The following is a 17,076-nucleotide window of genomic DNA, read 5'->3' as shown; positions in this document are numbered from 1 at the left end:
CAGTAAGGCTGAATTCAATCGACTGCTGCATTGGATTGGTTAATCTTACAAAGTCGAGGATGGTTATAGCAAATGTAGAAAAGAGTCTGGTTGCCGTTTATCAAAATTTTTTCAAAAAAAAAACGATTTTCATATTTTGAGTTTTGAGCAACTTTATGCCTATGTTTCCCCTCTGTGCAGTGTTATAAATAGTACTATAGAGAAGATATAATTCCAACCTAACTGAAGCTAAAATAATTTAGCCCATTTTTCTACATTACCTCGGAAATGAGTATTGGGTTCAAAATAAAACAATAAGCATTTTGTAGTAGTTTTTTTTTCGTTTACATTTTCGAAGTTAAATACAGCAACAGGTTATTCAATTACATAATATTAAGTATATGTTATTGACTTCAAACAAAAAAAAAAATAAAAAAAAAACTTAAATTACTCCTTGCCATACAGTTTCTGTGGTGTGGGAATATCTTCTACAAAGAAACTTGCCGGATATATAAGGAACACTTTCGACAAGAGAGTGAACATAACCTTATTTACGGTGTCTGTGATCAATGGTCTCAGGGCCTCAACGAAATCTCTCCAATTTTTGTTGAAGGATTCATTAGTGCTGCGACTGATTTCTTCGTTATTACTACCGAACAGATTGTCAAATTGGCTGGTCATTTTCTGGGCATCAACATCGACTTTTAGATCGGTGACGTTGTAAAAGGTGAAACCGCCCTTTTCGATCAGCCGTGTTTTTGTGCGCATTGTGACATTCATTGTATCTGCAAAATACATAGTTACGAAAATGTAAAAATATCATAAATGTTGAGGCACCAGCAATGTATTACCAATATCGATAACCATTTGCCCTTCTCCTTTGAGTGGCAGCAGTAGAACACGTCCATCCATTTTATAGTGACCCTGTATTTTGAATTTGGGGAGTACCAGCTTGGTCAGCCAGCTAAAGTCCTTTTTACTTACTCTGGGTAATTTAAATTACGTATTAAACAAATACAAGTTCGAGTCTGTCAATCGGTATACGTTACCTACTCTCCGTAATCTGGAAACGGGAAAGGCCAGATATCTGCAAATCAGTTAATTTTGCTCTTAACGAGGCTGCATCATTGTTGTCCTGCTTGAAATTAAGTTCATCTAAATGCAATGGATCGAATTTACCAACTACTTCTGTGACTTCTGGCACTTTTCCCGTAAACACCTCCTCTAGAAACCGTTGAATGGATTCCGTTGAACATTTGGTAAATTCTGGTTCGTAAATTTTACAGGATTTTATATAGGAAGCTGGAAAATATAATAAAAAGACACTCAATAAATATAAATTCACAATAAGTTATAATCATATCCTTACGACTAATACACTTTGATACAGTCTAGAATTTGTCATGGAATTTTCAATTCCCTCCACAAAATGTCGGATGTTACGCCGTATTTGACATCTTCATATCCACTGAAAGATAACCGTAGACGTCCCACGCATTTGAACATACGAAGGTGAGGTATCCAAACCTTGTCCTGGTGACGTGATTCTACTTTAAAGTACCCAAACTTCACAGTTTTTACAAAGATAAGGAATAAGCATAAACTGTTTGGATCAAGCTCACGACATTTCCTTAACAAACTAATGTTTTAATAACACTCAAAAATATTTATATTGTCCAAGAATCTGGATAAAATCGTAAAATATGGCCCTGAGCTATATCTCAAAAACAAGAGCTGATTGAGAAAAACTGCTTCCTGATTTGAAAATAACTCTCAATTTTACTAAGAAATGCCAAAAATTCGGATGACACAGTCAACTTTTTCATTTTGTTGACCAGTGTAATTATTTTTAAAGAAGTGTTACCTTCATCGAACCCTCGTGGATGCGATCATCACTTTTCATTTAGAATCATGTTGGTGCATAATGAAACAATGATTTTTGATGAAGTTATGACCTTCAACAATTAATTGCGGAAAAAGAACAACACTACCTTCTGACTCCACGGCGGATGAGGATGCCTCTATGATTGTAAGCTTAAGGTTCAGCGCCGAATAAAACTGATGTGCTGACCACCATAGAAAACATTACTACGATATGGCGCCCAGTGATTTAGAATCCGTTTTCCTGGCCAAAATTCTGTCACCTTTGAATGGATCAAAATCCAGTGCAGTTTTTCATTTTAAGTTCCGGTGTAGCTCCCATACAACGACGGTACTCCCCAATTTCAGGAGAGGACATTCTCAGTCTCCCAGGCCAGGTAACATCAAGTTTTCAACGATGGCAAAATACCTCTCAGCGTAATGTAGACAACATTTCCTAAGTACTTCAGCAATGTAAAACTTCTCTACAAGTGGTGTCGTAAGACAGTAGGTCCTATATCATGATATGAGAGAAGTCTACCTTGTCCCTTCTGGGATGTTTGTGGAACAATTATTATATTTTATTACGCTCTCAGTTTTCTTTACAATAATATATCTCCGCCAGCCGTGCAGGGTCTCAAATCTTGCAGGTCACTGAGATTTTAATTTGATAAAATATAGTACCCTGCCGGCCTTTCTCAAATCATTGGGGTCTTCAATAATGTGAAGCTAAAATCCATACGTACTGCTCTCAGGAACACAAGAATTTTCTCTATCCTTGTGGAATGGATAGATGAAAATAATTTATATTGATCTTGAATAAAGTTCGAACCTTTTTCCGTTTTATTTCCAAGTAGGGACTCATGGACTGAAGGCATTTCTCCTCTGGCCGGTATGGGAAACAAAGTAGCAGATGAACTAGCTCGAGTTGACTCTAAGTCTATCGACCAGTTGATGAAACTATCCGGCCACCAATGTGCTATTACATCAGCAAACTTCGTGAGATATACAGCGAGAATGCATGTCAACGATGTCTCTTCGTACCTGATTGCCAGACATCTAAAGCAATCTGGCATGTGGTCTCTCGTCGTAGAACGACTTCCTTCCTCCCACTCGACAAGTTATGGATGAAAATCACGGTGACACTTATAACGGGTCACTGCGGAGTGATATCTCTTACATTAAAATAGTATGATAGTGGCATTGAATACTACAGGCTATGTGAAGATTCAGAGGAGATAGAGATCCTTGTTGCACCGAAAGCTAGGTAGATATGACAAAGATATTCGGACCTTCCTATCTAACATAGAACCCATTATCCTACTTAACAGTGCCAAGCAATTATCCAGGCTTGGCAAAATTCCATAACTACTAAAATGTTTATTTTCTATTTAGTTCCAGCAAAGTTCTGGTAATCTACTTTTCGTCATATCCAACCCAACGAGCAATAACCTCAAACCTCATCATCTCCACTTCCACTGAAAGCAATAACTGTTAAGACTCTGTCATGATCTTCACCTGCTAGTCATCTTTATCTCATGTTGTTGTTGTTGAGCAGCATTCAATCTACGTAGAAGCATAGGTTTGATGCTGGGATGACAGCCGCTGGTCGAAACACTATGGTTTCGGGTCAATCCGGTACGAAAGAATCCGCTGCCGTGAGATCTTCATCTTTGCTTCATTAAGGACATCATCAGCCTACCACACCGTCATCTTCACACCACTTACCCAGGATGAACACAATGGACCACCGGTCCTCGTGTAAAGCTGTCACCTATATTTTTAGATGACTGCGCATTCTTAAACCTAACCTATATAACGATAGTCAAACGGCCCTTAAGGCTCTCAAGTCATGAACCAAAAACTTTCGAGGTATCATCTTTATTTGCAAAAATTCTCTGTGGGTCGTAGTAATATAACGGGAAACGAATTAGCAGATGAACTAGATCGGTGGCTCTAAATCGGTGGTGCTCAAAATATTTTGTACATTAGTTTCTCTGAGAGAGTCTTTGCTTTGCTAAACTACGGCAGATGAGAATAAAGAGAACGTATGTTCTTGTTCCAGTCACGTTAACGTATATAGGTGATCTTGACTGCTTTAAATCAATGGTGAGCAAAATACGAAAATAGATTATATACGGGAGAATCATTATTTAATTTGTCTTGTTCTGTCATTACATATTTCAACATAATAATTACAAAAAATACTTAAACGCCCAAGTGTTGTTGAATTAAATAAATTAAGAGTATTTTACAGCATCCACCAGTGGATGGCCTTGCACACGGCTGCTTTAAATCTATCGATTTACCAATTGATCCCAATACGCGCATATACAAAACAATCTGACCTGTTATTTCTCATCGTCAGTGTGACCATTTTAGCATTTTTGCAGCTAAATTTAGCATTATGTTTTCGGATTTAGCCGCAAAATTTTCATTTACACGGTGCTCTTGAATCAAATTTAAATGGAAGGTGCTTACACCTGGGAAGTTTTTGCGGATTCTGAAACTACAATGTTCATAGATGAGAAAAATCAAAAAACAAAAAAATCGCCGGAGCGCTTTTTAAATAAATCGCGATTCAAGTTGACATTTTTAGGGGTTGTTAAGGTTTTTGCGATTTTGCTTGGAAACCGCAAGTCCTATCAAAATGAGCATAAAAAAAAATGTTGTAGCTATCAAAATTCTCTTCAAGATTGACCTTAATGATATTTTCGTAGGTCTTACAACTTTTGAGATATAGAAGTTCAAATGGGGACAATTCAAATTCAATTCAATTCTGTATCGTCTCCTTATAAAACAATGTCATGACTGCAATTTCCCAACTTAAACTTATATATCTAAAAAAATTTTACAACCCAGAAAAACTTACATAAGCCAGTATTGTAGAGAATTTTCGCAGCTATAAGATTTTCTCAGGTCCCATGCCGATAAGACTTGCCGTATTCAAGCAAAATCGCGAAACCCTAACAAAAAAACCTATAAATGTAAACTGAGCTTCTTTATCTCAAAAATGGTACAGCCTGAGAACAAATCGTAAACGTCAATCCTGTAGAGAATTTTCACAGCTACAACACTTTCTTTAGCTCCATTTCGATTGGACTTGCGGTTTCCAAGCTAAATCGTGAAAACCTAAAAAACACCTAAAAATGTGAATTTTGACCGCGATTTATTTAAAAATCCCTACAGCGATTTTTTCTTGTTTTTAGATTTGTCTCATCTATGAATATTACTGTTTCAGAATTCACAAAAAAAATTTCCCCGGTGTAAGCGGTTTTCATTAAAAGTTAGTTAAGGCGCACCCTTCATGACATTGTTTTATAAGGGGGCGATACAGTCAGTGCATTGTCCCAATTTGAACTTCAATATCTCAAAAATGGTAAAACCTACGAAAACACCGTAAAGGTCAATCTTGTAGAGAATTTTCATAGCTACAATATTTTCGTCAGTCTTATTTTGATAGGTCCTGCGGTTTCTAAGCAAAATAGTGAAAAGCTAAACAACCCCTAAAAATGTCAACTTGAATCGCGATTTATTTAAAAGGCGCTCCGGCGATTTTTTTGTTTTTTTGATTTTTCTCATCTATGAACACTGTTGTTTCAGAATCCGCAAAAAATTCCGAGGTGTAAGCGCCTTCCATTTAAATTTGATTCAAGAGCACCGTGTTTAGCATTTAGCATTTTTAATTATTAATTTAGCATTATTTTATCCACAAAATCTCAAATATTTTATTACTTTTTTATAAAAAATTGATCATTTTTGGTTGACTAGTGACTAATAAATATAAAATATGCCATCAAAGCTCAATGGAAAAACAACGTAGTTTTTTTCTTTGCTCTGTTTTAAAGGAATGAACATGTGAAATATATTGCGTTTGCATTTAACCGGATTTAAGAATCCACTGGGTTTCAAATGTCAGTTATATAGCGCAAACGTCGAGTAAATCCTCATAAAGAAAGTTAACCCGACAAAAAGCTTTAATGCAAACACCGGCTAAGCAAATAAAATAAATCTAGTAAAAAACGTTAAGTTGACCGGGCCAAACTTGTTATACCCTTCAACCCTTTCTGTTGGTTGAAAGTACCAATGTCACTATTTTAGTTGGAGTAGTTTTTCGGCCACTGGGATTCTGTCAGCTTTGATTTTCATAATTATCCGAATTTAAAACGGTTTATTTGAACTCTATTTCCGTTTAAGAAGCCTAATTGTTTGTTTCAACAACCCGATTTTCTTACGAGTTTCTAGAGAGATAATAGAAGTACTCCTATAGGGTTTTTTCATATACTTTCAACTCTAGAATGTTTTGACATTATTTTTTTCAAACAAAAATTTATTTTTTACCCAAATACGTATGTATGTGCTTATTTTGGCTTTAACGTCTTATCTATTATTCCGATCGTTAATTTTTGGTCTCATTTGATTCCCTGTGAAGTTTTGATTTAAAATATTTTTTGTAATTTTGGCGCGTAAATGGACCTACATATGTATGTTTTAAAAAAAAAGTAGGATTACATTTAAAATTTTTGTCAAGTTTTTGTAAATTCCGCGAATTTTGAGTAACATTTTACAAATATTACGCAATCTACTATCTGACGTCCCTTCGTGATAACTTTTTAGTGACAATTGTGCTCATTAACGTGTTTATAATAATGTTTTCTTAAAAGCACAAGTAAAACCGAGATAACTCGCGAGCGGTTTTGTACTGGGGAATTTTTTCTTAGTCTGTGTACACAAAAATTGCTGACGTAGCGCAAAAAAAATATTTGTTTTTGAAAATCGAATATGAAATAATTGGCAACATTTGCCATATACAGAATAAAAGAAATTAATTAGGTTGGGTTCGAAATATCGAAACTTAAACTGGTTAATAGGAAGGAATTCCATCCTATCCATTGATAATAAGCTATTGATATACGACAAAAATTTTGAAAGTTCATGTTAGCGAAAATTTCTTATTTAGCAATGATTTACACCTTATTTCAGACTTACAGATTACTGAAGAAATAATTTTCATTACTATTTTTAATTAAAATGGCTCTTGTTTTTAGAACATTTTTGGCAATTTATTAGATTTTATATATGTGAAAAACAATGGATATAATAATAATAATCGCATATATTTTTGAGCGTATCATTTATAAAATAACTCAGAACTACAGTGAATGTTATGTAATTCAGTGATATCACTTCGGTAAGACCAAAGGAAAGAGAATACAATCGGAAAACCGATAGTGGTTTGCTTGATAGAGAACTAATGCTGAGCAATAGTGCGTCTATCCATTATGAAATTCTAGCACCCAATGGCGGGCATGTAAATGACAAATTCTGTCGCCAAATCGTGCATTAGTCATTAGACTAATTTTGGCTTTCAACCGTCGGACTTCTGTGGCCCGAAAGCTGTAAAGAACAACTAACGGCCACCATGTGGAGTGGCTGACGACAACTTTCGAACCGAATACTGCATTGGTCCAAACTTTGTATATCGCAATATTTCTGCGAGCCGTATATAAAGTTCGAAGATGGTGCTTTTCGTCCTACTCCTTCTGGTATTTCCCTTCAAATTTCAATAATTTTATCTAAAGTGGTATGCGTGATTTTTCTTGAAAGAAACAACAGGTTTGGCCCAGACTTTGCAAGTCCATATTTCTTTATATAATGATCCAAAATCTAAAAATTATACTGTGACGAACTGAAATATCTTTTAAAAGGAATGACTCCCAAAATAAGATCTACTTCCAAAATTAACCATGTTGGTCTGGTCCATTTCATCAAGTACCTCCTCCGCAACACTTGTGATCAATGATACAAATCCATATTTGGTTGGCAAGTTCATACGTCCGAAAATGGCTTATGGCGGTGCCGAGATTGACGTAGTCTTAAACTATCACAAAATTATTCTGAAAAACTCATAATACATAGTTTTTGGATTAAAGGATTAAAATTGTTGAGATTTTGACGAAGAAGAATCTGTTTTAGACCAGTTTTCTGATTTCGTTTGTCGTCCTTTGTCGAAGAAGGACAACGGAATATTCCTAGAAATGTGCATCCATTAAAAGCACTTCCCAAAATACAATTGTTGTGAGTCCATTAAAAATTGTAATCTAACTCCAGGCCGCAGTTATGGACCAATTGTCACAAAATTCTGTATGGAGGTCGGGTTCAGGTTGGAATAGACCTCTATAGTTTTTGGTGATGATAGCAAAATATGAAGGAGATGAAATAGACCAAAACCAAAGTTTTTATCCGCAGCAGCTGTATGTCGCAATAATAGTCTGATCGTACAATTTTATGTAAGGTTTGAGTTTTTGACAAGGAATAAGTTTGCAATTTACCACGAATACCAGATAATATTTAGCGGATTAAATGGACGAACATCTGAGTAATATGCACAGTGGATCCACCCATTGGCAAAAGAAATGAATGTCAAAATTTTGGTACAACATCTGGCAACTCTGACAACTATGACATGGACCTTTTTAAAAGTACATTAGTTTTTGTTCCATTCGAACGCGATATTCTTAAGAATAATTTCAAAAGTCGGCACATTTGACTTATTTTTTTTTGTTGTGAGTACAACCTATATTTTAAGTGCAAGCAAAATATTATAGTGGATTTTGAAGGAGGAGGTAATAGCTTAATTTTCATTTATAAATAGTGTTTTAGCGTGTTGTGGAATTCTAGTTAGCTGCATATTTTCTTAGTGTGTTCTGTAATGCCATATACTTAAATTTGACCTAAGGTTTTAGCCATAATGACTGGTGGGAATAATTTTCCAAAGTAGGTCATGGGTTTAAGATTATTCAGTATTAAAATCAGCTGCCATCTAGTGCCAGACTATAAATGGTGGGTCGCTGACTAAAGGTGGCCTAAAATAGGGTTTCTATGGATATATTAGCGTATAAATCTGTTATCTGACCACGTACATGAACATAATAGGCATCAGTGGCAAGATGAAGAAATCTTCTTCCAAATTTGTCTTACGTTGGCGGTACGTGCCTTTCAGGAAGAACGCTATAAGATCTATATTAAACATTTTACCAATTTTCAGGCAAAAATATTGACTTTTTTAATCCGTTAAATTGGTTGGATTTTATGTTGTTTTGGAGATTGTTTTGTTTCCCCAAGCCTGTTTTTGCATCATAATATTATCGGGACCTTAGTTCATGTCATTTTGTATTAACAGCATAAAACAATTCTTACCGTATACCCCCTCCAGATGGGAAAGGGGGGAGAATGTTACGATCGTGGTTTCTTAAAACACTCTTCGCAGCAGCACAAAGCTGTAACCGGCACATTGGCTTGATTTTTACACTCTAAATATTTTTGGCCACTTTCTCAATACAAGTGGATCCACTGTGCAATGGAGCGACTATAAGGTCTCGGAGTACAGCGGCTGCCTATTATGACAGCCACACGTCCTTTAACATAACATATTCGGACCTGTCCGACTGTAGCCCTCTCTCGCTTGTTTTATATTAAGGGTAATTAATTATTTATATTTGTCCTACACAAACTACTAGTTAGTCACTTATAATATTAGAGACTAGTATTTGTAGTATTAGTTGAACATTAGTTGGCGAGAAGACAAAGTTAATGGCGTCGTCGCGCAATGCGTCTATAGAGATCGGGCCAACTGTTGACATTGGTTCCTATAATTTTGAGATATGATCAATCTGCGTTGATGGTAAATATCGACGTCGTATGAACCACGACTACTATATAACGACATCAGTATAGATAAACGTATCGAGATGCAACGATTGCGTTGGCTAGGCCATATCATAAGAATGGGCGATGATGAGCCCGGTAAAAAGGAGTATAAATTCGGGCCGCATGTTGGTGTACGCAGAATTGGCAGGCCAAAGAATAGATGGCGCAAAAAAGTGGATGAAGAGATGACAAGGCGCGGTATTCCAGAAAGCGAAGCACTAAATAGAGAGAGTTGGAGATCTTTTCTTAGTTCGGCTTATGGAACAAATGTTCTGTAATGGGCCAGCTAAGTAAGTAAAGCGACGTAAACTAGTATGTTCATGGATGGACCCATGTTGAAAATACTTCATATTGTTTTAAATATTTTTTTACATAACCGCGTATGTGAATTTGTTCTTTAATTTCAAAAAAATATTTTTTTTCACTTTTATACACTTCGTGTCATAACTTACGTTTTTCTTTGAAATATTCGAAACTAAGGGAGCTATTTATTAAGCACACTAGTAATAATAATCCTATTAGCCTCATTTTATGTGTAAAAAGGATAGTCAACTCTACTTATTTATTAATTATTTGTAAATCCTTTTTAAACGTTTTGATTTTAACGCGTACGAGATATATTTGTTACTATAATTTGTTTGTTTTAAAGTCCAACACTGATATAGGTGACTAATGACTAGTGCGAATTGCCGGCAAGGTAAGTAAGTTAAGAGAGTATGCGCGCGAAAAGTCAACTGTTGCGCTGTTCTACAGCGAATGGCATTTTTATAAAATCAACGAACGGACAATGAATGAAATGGCTCTTGATTGAAATATAATCTATGCAACGTCCCTATTGTAAGGGTAATCTGGAGGAGAGGTGATGGGTGGGGGCAAACATAAGACACTATACAGATTGAGAACACCCGCTTACATATGTATGTAGGTATCTGCTGCCCGTTGCCAATGTACACAAAAAAAGTTATATAATTTGTACATATACACACTAACTAGTTAAACATACTTGAAATTTATTGCCTGACTGACTAACTGGTAGCCGCCTGACAGACAGATCATTACAAATTCATTCAACTTTATTAGCAATTGTAAAGTAAATTTCTCAATATTATTTTTATTTCGGATTGAAATAATTGACGCTTTGTGTTTAAATGAACAATATAATTATGTAATACATATAATTTATCAAATATATTTTTTCTAATTAAAATTATGATAATATAGTTATAATTCTAAAGATTCAATAACAAGGTTGTTTTTCAATCTTGATCTTTGGGAAATTAAGAAAGTTTGAATAGAACAATAGATACAGCATAGTCGTAAACAATAACAAAATGAAAAGTAATTCGTTTTACAAATTATAATTTTCACTCGAAACAAAGCTTATAGCAGACATAGCATACATATCTTTTTTTGTACACGGTCATAAAATACTCTGGTTCAAATCACCGGTTAGTCATTCCTCTAGCCAGATTCTGTTGAATAGGTGATATATAGAACTAATTACCACGCCGCACAGTGTTGCCGCTTCCATACAAAAGTGGACAAAAATAGAAGGAGTTGACCTAGGTTGATGAATTTTTGCACAAGTACTTGTAAGGGCATAGGAATGAAAAATTTCAACTTTGGTCCATATCGGTTCAGATTTGGATATAGCCCCCATATATATCTTTCTCCGATTTTGGTATAACTCGGTCAATTTTGATCGAATAGCCTTCAAATTTAATATGTAATATTTTCTTAGGCCCCTGAGTAGCTCCACCGATTTTCACAAAAATCGTTTCAGATTTGGATATAGCCCCCGTATATATCCTTCCCCGATTTTGCTATAACTCGGTAAATTTTGATCGAATAGCCAAATCTGAACCCATTTTTACTAAAATCGGTGAACCTATTCAGGGACCTAAGAAAATATTACATATCAAATTTGAAGGCTATTCGATTAAAATTGACGGAGTTATAGCAAAATCGGGGAAATATATATATGGGGGCTATATCCAAATCTGAACCGATTTCTTTGAAAATCGGTAGAGCTACTCAGGGGCCTATGAAAATATTACATGTTAAATTTGAAGGCTATTCATCAAAAATTGAGCGAATTATAGCAAAATCGGGGAAAGATATATACACTGCCGCTCACTTGAATAGAACCCCCCTGCAAAATTGTTTTCAACCTCCATTTTTTTTCTGAATTATACAAGATATGAAGTTTTTAAATTTTATTATATTTTGCTTTATGTGTTTGGAGTAAACTTAGTCATTCATTTGCATTCAAATCCAATTTGTATAAGAATTATGCAAGGAAAACAAAATAAAGTCAAAATTTTAAGTAAAAAATTTGGATCATTTGAATAGAACCCCCCTTTAAAACTTGGGAATACAGAAAGATTGTATTAGAATATCGATGCATATTCACTCTATAATGAAAACGAAGAACTTTTAGTAATATTCAGTTAAAGTATATCCCTCCTGATTAAGGATACACCCGCATATGCTGCTTTGGCAAGGATTCTTTAAATAATCAGATGTATTGCCTAACAAAGCTTTCTTTTTTCTTTCAACAACTTTATTTTTGAAAGCGTACTGTCTCCTTTAGTCGTATATTTTACGCATAAGTCATTCTCATACATTTTAGAGAACATTTACCACTGTAGAATATGACGGCACATCCAGGATATCCGCATTTCTTTTCAGAAATCTAAGTTTTGATGACTCGAAGTGCACAAAAGTTTATAAAATCGTGATGAAATTGCCACTCGGGATATCCGAAAATGCTTCTCACTACTGGAAATGCCTGTTTTAAAACTCCTTTGTAAATTGTCGTGCCAATTTAGGGTGAAAGAAATTGACGGCCAAGTCCTTCATGAATGACTAAGTTTTCTCCAAACACATAACGCAAAATATAATAAAACATAAAAACTTCATATCTTGTATAATTCGGAAAAAAGGAGGTTGAAAACAATTTTGCAGGGGGGTTCTATTCAAGTGAGCGGCAGTGTATAGGGGTTATATCCAAATCTGAACCGATTTTTGCTAAAATCGGTAGAGCTACTCAGGAGCCTAAGAAAATAACACATACTAAATTTGAAGGCTATTCGATCAAAATTGAACGAGTTGTAGCAAAATTGGGAAAAGATATATATGGGGGCTATATAAAATCTGAACCGATATATCTCAGAATGTTGCAAGGATGGGCAGAATGTTTTTACACATTTTGATTTGGAAGATATGTCCAATAAACGGAAAACAGGAGCCAAGGTGGCAATAGGTGGCAATCAAAAGATCTGCTCTACTAAATATTAAGAATTTTGAATTTTTTTATCAAATTTAAATTTTGATTACTTGATAACGGTACATTGCCCATGTGCAGTTAATGTCAACTTTTTGTACTAAAACGTTATATTGATAGCCCACTCATCAAATCCCCATCCAAAACTTTTAGTATTATCAACAAATTTTTCAGAAAATGTTATTTTAAATGTCGCCTTATTTTCATATGATTATCGCCTTAGATTATCTGGGAAATATTTTTCATATTTAAAGAGCTATAACTTCATTATGGATGCACATATCGACAAAATTCTTTCATATACCTTGTATCGGATGTGTTTACTGTAAGAAAAAAAACATAAACATATGTAAATGTTAACATCACATTTTTTGATTTTTGTCCACGCGGCAACACTGTGCGCCGTTGTTAAACACTTCGCCTACGTCACCATTGGCTCTTGCTAAAATTTTATACTCTTTAGTCGGATTTCTGATTTTTATATCTGTTATCAGGTTACGTTTCCATCTCAATTGAAGGATGTGCCAAAGCCAGTTAAATGTTTCACTCTACGCTGGAATATTCGTTCTATATCATTTCTGTATTTTTTTCCTTCAAAAATTACGTTTCTCATTTCTTGATTTCATCCGAAATCTCCAATGTTGCTGCAGATTCCTCTTTGCCTCGTTATTCTCTAGGTAGTGGAATTGTGTGACTATTTTTGCATTACCGACAAAAAATCCTAGAAATTAAAATTTTAAATTATGTTTTATAACCTTAATTTTATGTTGGCTTCATGGGATATATAGGTACACGTTTATGGTATTTTAACGGTGCAAGCCACATTTTCCAACCGAACCGGGTGTAAATTGGCATTTTGTTTCCATGTTAAATTTTTGGTTTGTTTGCCTACGTTGAGTTTAGAATTTACAGCACTCGAATGTAGAGCACAGAGTATGACTGTGCCACCGTTACTTTGTACAGTCGTTTTTGCTTACCTGCACATTTAAAAATTGCTGGAATTTTTGGGCACGTAAGCCAAAAATGCAGTTATCTTAAATAAATTTGATATAAAATAGCAAATTTGTTCTACGCAAGAAAACTAATTATGGGCAGCTAAAGCCAAAACGCAGCTAAAACCAATGCAGCTAAGTGAAAACTGAAAAAATAAAACAAGTATGAACGGCGTTAAGTTCGGCCGGGCCGAACTTGTTATACCCTTCACCGCGAGTTGTATTGAAGTAAAATGTAACAATTGGTTTCCTTTCGTTTATGAAGAAGACTAAATACCAAATTTCAGCAATTTAGATAAAACAATGTGGCTAACCTTAATTCGGGAGGTACCGTTCTATGGGGACTATATCAAAACGTCGATCTATACCGACCAATTTCAGGCGGAAAGTTTTTAGTCTCAAAGAAGACTTAAGGCCTGCGTACATAAGCTGCTCTGCCTGATTGCCTTGCTTTCCTGCTTCATGTTTGACATAATAAAAATAAAATACTAAAGAAGGCCGAGGAAATTTCGAACTGGGTTTCCCTTTTCTTTTTTATTATTTTATCAGAAGTAAGCAAGGTAAGCAGGCAAGGCAGCTTATGTACGCAGGCCTTAAATACCAAATTTCCGATATATCGGTAAGATAATATGGCTAAAACCTAAAAAATACCGAAAATCAAGGGGTACGCTTCTATGTAGGACATAGGAAGACGTGAACCTATACTGATAACTCTCTTCAGTAGAGCGATTCTCTAACTCATTTTTTGAGTTACCGACAATTGTCGAATAAAAAGCAGCCGTAAAGTTCTATCGATAGCAAGAGTGTTGTCGACTTTTATTTGAACTTTTCATTCATAAATTTGAGCTTTAATGTTACCGATTTTTGTCGGTAACTCAAAAAATGAGTTAGAGAATCGCACTACTGGAATATTTTATAACCCTATGGAATACAATAACAAATTTCAGTGATTTCGGTGGAATATTGTAGTCACAACCTTCAGAATTACGAAAATCGGGAGGTACCGTTCTATGGGGGCAATATGAATGCGTGGATCTATACCTACAAATGTAGAGGGGAAAGTTAAATTCCCCCAAGGAAAACGAAATACCAAATTTCAGCCATTTCGATGGATTGCACTGGTCAACACGATTTTTGTTTCAGCCGAATTTGTGTTCGTTTCTGAGTGAAATTGGCGAGTTTTTTTCAAATCTGAAAGTCTTAAATCCCCAAATATGAACTTTATACCACGGATACCCCATATGCCTTAATTATTCTAAAAGTGTATCTAAATTTTTCTTCAATCGGACAATACCTTAATATGTGAACCAATGTTCAAAAAATTTAGCTAAAATCCTAAAATACCTTATAATTGGGACGTACCGGTATATGGGAGCTATACCAAAAACATGGACGTTTGTTAACATTTTTTTGGTGGTTTAGTGACGGCAGAGAACCTCAAGTGTCAAAAATGTAGCTAAAACCCTGAAAATATGTAAAATCGAAAAGTACCGTTATATGGGGCTATACCAAAACAGATGAACGGACGGACGGATTAATAATATATATGGGGATTTGTGAGTAAAAAAATCGTACACCTTTTTCAACAAGTGGTTTTTGATTTCCTTTATTTTTTGTTGTGGTGATGCTACTCATCAGCAAAACATTTTAGTATATTTTCAGTCTGTTTTTTGATTTACGGTTCCAGCGATATGGCGCCTTGAAGAAAAGAAATAACAAGTATATGTAAAGAAATACTCATAACTACTTTAATACTGGTCTACACCATTTTCACATGTAATTCGAAGAATTTCAGTTGTAATTTGATTATTTCATTTGAAATTCAAAACATTTCACTTGTAATTTGAGAATTCCAATTGAATTTCGAATTATTTTATTTGTAATTTGAGAATTTCATTTAAATTTCGAATTAATTCATTTGTAATTTGATTTTTTTTCATTTGTAATTCGAATTACTTCATTTGAAATTCGAATTTTTCCATTAGTAATTTAAATTTTTCTATTTGTAAATCGAAGTTTTTCATTTGGAGTTTCAAATGAAAAAAATTCAAATTACAAAAGAAAAAATTCGAATTACAAATGAAACAATTCAAATTACAAATGAAGTAATTCGAATTTCAAATGAAATTCTCAAAGTACAAATTAAATAATTCGAAATTCAATTGGAATTCTCAAATTACAAGTGAAATGTATCGAATTACAACTGAAATTATTCGAATTACATGTAAAAACGGTGTAATTTGAAAAAAATCGTTTTTTTTATTTTTTGTTGTTTTGTCAGCTATTTAATAAACAAAAAATTTAAAAATGATTTTACATTTCGAGTTTCCTGTTTTTTTTTTTTGTATTAAACTGCGATTAATTACAAAAAAGTTCAATCCCATTTGGTAGTGGGATTCGAATGATTAGTATTATTTATTTTTTTTTTTTAATTTGTCAATACAAATTTTCCTTTATACTAGTGTGAAACATTTGTCATTTTACCAAAAAATAAGAAATTACATTTATTAACATGTGTTTTTTGCTGTTTTATTTAGAATTTATCTTAAAAATCTTAAAAAACCTCGTAATTTTTCGGGTTTTAAAATGGTTTGGCAATTATTACAGAGATTCCATCATGAAGAAGAATATACACTTGCGATCATCTGAATAGGTTTACATTTTTTTCTTTTTATATGTTAAGGTATCTTCTGTAGAGTTGGGTAATCTAGTTCCTAGTTCCTTGTACTAGTTCCAAAACGTATGAGTAACATAATGAAATATAACGTGTGATGTTAAGTATACGCAGTTTGTTCAAAGAAAAAATGTGGGCCATTGGAACTGTGAACGATATAGTTCCTTTGGAACAACTCTAATCTTCTGATGTGTTCGTATTACAGATCTATACTATTTAGTTTTTGAGAGTCCTATACTATGCCAACATTCCCAAGAAAAAACCTGATGGTGTTGCCATATTTTCGGAAAATATCCCAATTATAATAAAAAATGTACAAAAAATGTCCAATTTTTGCGATCATCAGAATAGGTTTGAATCAAATAAAATTGAAAAATTGTACTACCCATGAAAATATTGCCCAGTTTTTTGGTTTAGTTTAGTAAAATGGAACATTCTGATAAATCCTACAACAAATTTGACCCGTTTTATTTGGAACGTGGGTTCAATTCTCAACATGGAAAAGTTATCAAGAACTTTCAGATAAAACCAAGAAATATTTAAACAAAAACTTTATATAAACTTGCTTTACGTGA

The 17,076-nt window shown here is 34.2% G+C and overlaps 1 protein-coding gene across 1 annotated transcript; it reads right to left on the bottom strand.

Annotated features, from left to right (window-relative positions):
* Positions 1–300: 300 nt before the first annotated feature.
* Positions 301–10,344, bottom strand: LOC141388616 (circadian clock-controlled protein daywake-like). The gene is made up of 4 exons (XM_073958631.1): positions 10,002–10,344; positions 1,029–1,281; positions 831–964; positions 301–764 (listed from the first exon to the last, which is right to left on the bottom strand). The coding sequence occupies exons 1-4, from the start codon at positions 10,075–10,077 to the stop codon at positions 427–429; spliced, it is 801 nt and encodes a 266-aa protein (XP_073814732.1). The 5' UTR covers positions 10,078–10,344; the 3' UTR covers positions 301–426.
* Between the last annotated feature and the right edge of the window lie 6,732 nt (positions 10,345–17,076).

Source organism: Musca autumnalis, unplaced genomic scaffold, assembly GCF_047663935.1.
Source record: "Musca autumnalis isolate F117 unplaced genomic scaffold, ASM4766393v1 scaffold_1, whole genome shotgun sequence".
Classification (NCBI taxonomy): Eukaryota; Metazoa; Arthropoda; class Insecta; order Diptera; family Muscidae; genus Musca; species Musca autumnalis.
Note: the sequence above shows the minus strand (reverse complement) of the source record. Positions and strands in the feature narration are given on the sequence as shown.